General features: G+C 41.1%; 1 protein-coding gene across 4 annotated transcripts in view; it reads right to left on the reverse strand.

Moving 5' to 3' along the window:
• LOC109463140 (T-complex protein 1 subunit alpha-like) overlaps positions 1 to 3,905 on the reverse strand; it is an 18,740-nt gene that overhangs the window by 3,076 nt on the left and 11,759 nt on the right. For 2 of the 4 annotated variants that reach the window (XM_019759858.1, XM_019759857.1), the window contains exons 9-11: positions 3,286 to 3,409; positions 1,430 to 1,622; positions 637 to 800 (exon numbers count right to left, since the gene is read on the reverse strand). In XM_019759858.1, coding sequence (XP_019615417.1) covers positions 637 to 800; positions 1,430 to 1,622; positions 3,286 to 3,409 — 481 coding nt within the window. The remainder of the gene's footprint in view (positions 1 to 636; positions 801 to 1,429; positions 1,623 to 3,285; positions 3,410 to 3,905) is intronic. The other 2 variants (XM_019759856.1, XM_019759855.1) reach the window with 1 other exon arrangement.

Here is a 3,905-nt window from a genome sequence, read left to right on the forward strand (position 1 = left end):
ATGTAAGTCATGACAAACGTTTTTAACTGCTAGTATGTGCTTTGTCAGTATACCTGACGTAAGCATGTGTTCCATGAACTCTAGTATATATTGTATGTTTGAGACCTGGTCAAAATCTATCCCGTAGGCAGGAAAAAGAAAAGCTCAAATGTATTTTTGACTGACAGACATCAGGGCTCTCCAGACTAACTTTTTGACTTAGGAGCTTTTTGACAATGCTCCCAACACAAATGATTTGGGTGCACCAGCAAAAATCTAGGCACACCTCTATGAAGGTCCATTGTAGATCATCAAATCGAACATTAAGTTGCAGGGCATTGCATGAATATTGTGCTTTTTGTACATAGAAACATGCAGAGTGGAAGTACCATCATCAGGGCAAGAACGCAAATACCAATATTCAGTCACGATATTGAGTTTTGCAGTCTATGATAAAGACATTATAATGCATTCAAGTTTTGATGGGAGCACTAGATGCTCCTATCGAAAATTTCTAGGTGCATGACTTAATTTTTGGGAGCATAATGCTAAAATGGGAGAAGTCTGGAGGTCTGGACATGCATACATGTACTTCACTGAAAAAAAGGAAACTAGGTTAACATCTCCAAATTCAGTGATATTTGAAGCTTTACTGACCATTTGAGGTTGCTGCGTTCTGTGTTGATCTGTGAGGTGTTGTGGTAGGCCCGCAGCTTGGCGACCAGTTCCGTCGAGTCCTGTGCCGCGTTCACCGCCAGCGTCTTCGGAATCACCAGCAGCGAGCGGGCAAACTCCGCGATGGCTAACTGTTCCCGCGATCCCTGCAAAATGGAGAAGACAATCGTTTCAGGGGATATTTCTGTTCTTTGTGAGAACAATATCTAAGAACCAAGGCCTAGGAAAAAATGTGTTTCCTGTTTCCCAAACGAGCCTAGGAAAAACTGCCGACCTTAGCCTTTTTTTGTGTAGACTCCTTCAAGGGACATAAATTTTTCGAGCTGAGCAACCTTTTCTAGCTCCATGATCTGACACCTGAGTGATTAAACATTGTACAATCGGTTTTCCAACATTGACCTTAACCCTTGTCCTGCTGGCAATTTTTACACAATATTTTCAAATAATTTCATGTCTTAATCAGGTCACAGACCCTTGACTTTTTTTGCCCTGCGGCGGCATAGTTACTTCTGCATTCGTTGTGTTTCGCTGCGGTGTGATGCGTTGCACAAGAAACACCCCCAAATCGCACATATACAGGGCACTATATAGATGGTACTGTATGTGCAACCCATATATATATGGGCCCCGCAGGACAAGGGTTAAGAAGTTAAGTGTCCTCATGTAAGTTTTACTTTGTTACACTGTATAGTGTTGTACGGTAATGCTAGAGATTGCCAAAGTAGAACTTTGTATGATTGTGCAAAATACAAAATACTGTATCCGAGAAACTGACCAGAGAAGTAGCGAAGTTTTCCAGGTAGATGGACAGTGCGGCCTCCACGGCCCCACCCCCAGGTACGATGGTCTTGGACTCCAGGACGCGCTTGACCACACACAGGGCATCGTGCACTGACCGCTCCATCTCATCACAGTAGAAGTCGTTGGCACCTCTCAGGATGATCGAGCTGGCTGAGCGAGCCTTGGGCCTACACCGCCGGGAGAGAGAGACCATTGCTTTACAGCACAAAAACTCAATAAATGGATACCTACAATTGCATCCACCTTTAGTAAGATCTTAATGAGGTTAAAAGGTGTCAAGGTGGTCTTGTGGTTAGGGTCGTTGACTCTGAATCTGAAGGTTCTGGGTTTCAATCCCTGGCAGATCGCATTGTTGTGTCCTAATGGGAAAGGCACTTAACACCAGTCCTACATGTATTTCATCACTTGACTCAGGTGTAAATAAACTTAGCAGTGTTCGAAATACCTGTCTGCAGTCTGCACTCTGCAGATAGATTTTCAAGATTGCAGAAGAAAAATTTATACAATCTGCAATTTTGCAGAAGGAAAAATAGGCTCCAGATTCAATGGTTTTCAATTTAGCAAACTAGAACTCTCTGGCCCCAAGGACAGACAACACTTAGAGTCCTGTTCTGAAACAACAGCAGCTTCTTCACTAATTTGCATCATCATTGTCTTGACTTGTCTATCTTTTGTTTCCTTTTGACCCCCAAAATCTGTCTTCACTAATTTGCATATCAATCAATAGTTTGTGCTAATAAACCTGTATTTCTCCTGCAAAGTGAAAGATACCATGAAATGATAAATTTTCTGTAGAGAAGGATCTATAAAGTCTGAAATTAAAACGAGTAATATTTTAAACTTTAGAGAATTCCAGTAATGCTACAGATTTACAAAGCTATATATGATGTAAAAAGGCACAATTCGTCTGAGAAGGTTGCAGTATGGAGGCTTGTGTATTTGCATGCAGGAAGTATTTCCGAATTGCAGAACCAAATTTTTACTCTTCTGCAATTTTGCAGAGCACTGAAAAAAAAACATTTCGATCACTGCTTAGCTTCGGATAGGGACACATTCATGTATGAGGACAGCCACACCTTGAGCATGTTAAAGATCCCACCACACTCATCGAAAAGTGCAGGGGACCTTCCCAGTGTGAGTGGTTCAAACCTTACAGTCTGGTCTCTCAGGTTTGACATCTTGAAGAGGTGATAGTCACCTGTTATGTCAATCTTTCCACGCATGTGGTAAATCTTCATTAACAACATGAGTTTCTTGACAACAATACACAATGTATAATGCACACACAGGAAATGTGTGCAGTGGACACATTTGAGTTTGAACTGACGATGAGCTACACCTACCAAGAACGTGCTGAAGATTCAAATTGTTGTGAGTGTCATCTTGAAATAAACACTTCAATGTTAGGCCACACCAATTTAATTTGTTGGTTCTCGGATTTTTTCAGAAAAAATATGAAGCGACAGGGCGAAAAAAAATAAAAATAGAAACAGGTCTAGGCATCCTATTATAGGCTTAAATGCTACAAAATGAGCCATGAAGTCAACACAAAAGGCTGGGTTAAAATTTAAACATTGAATTTTGAACTTTTAATCAAACCACTGCAATGATAGATGGGAAAACTGTAACAACTAGGAAGAAAAGGACTTTCCTCAACTGTTGGGGGCAAAACATGAGCATTTTTCAGTTGATTCAGGACCAGAATCAAATTTTTTTTTTTTTTTGGCAAATCAGAAAAAAACGAAGAGGCGAATCCGAGAACCAACAAATTAAATTGGTGTGGCCTTAAGTCTGAAAGTTACAGTTAATTTACTAAAGTTGTTCTCTCACCCCTTGATGAGAATGAGCTCGTCATCTGAGATCCTCTCCTGGACCACCTCATCAGCCCCGCCCAGAAGGGACGGGTCAAACGACTCTTCTCCTTCCAGATTGGCCAGGCTGCTCACAAGGGTCGCTGGAAAACAAAAGGATGAAAGAGAAAATTAGCCAATAATACGGCTGCTTACAAGGATGGCTGGAAAAACAAAAGGATGCAAAAAAAATCAGCCAATGACACAGCTGCTTACAAGGATGGCTGGAAAAACAAAAGGATGCAAAAAAAATCAGCCAATGACACGGCTGCTTACAAGGATGGCTGGAAAAACAAAAGGATGCAAAAAAAATCAGCCAATGACACGGCTGCTTACAAGGATGGCTGGAAAACCAGAAATAAATCAGCCAATAATACAGCTGCTTACATTAGTGGATGGAAAACAAAGCAGCAAGAGAAAATCAGCCAATAACACGGCTGTTTACAAGGGCGGCTGGAGAGCAAAGACCAGACAAATCTGACATGGCTTTTGTATCTGCAAATGGGTTGACTTGTTACTATAATTCCTAACTTTTTCAGGGTACTTTTATGTTCTTGGTTTTCGCAGTCACTTTTGTACCACAAACTTTTACAATTTGTA

This window comes from Branchiostoma belcheri, unplaced genomic scaffold, assembly GCF_001625305.1.
Source record: "Branchiostoma belcheri isolate BF01 breed outbred unplaced genomic scaffold, Haploidv18h27 scaffold122, whole genome shotgun sequence".
Lineage (NCBI taxonomy): Eukaryota > Metazoa > Chordata > Leptocardii > Amphioxiformes > Branchiostomatidae > Branchiostoma > Branchiostoma belcheri.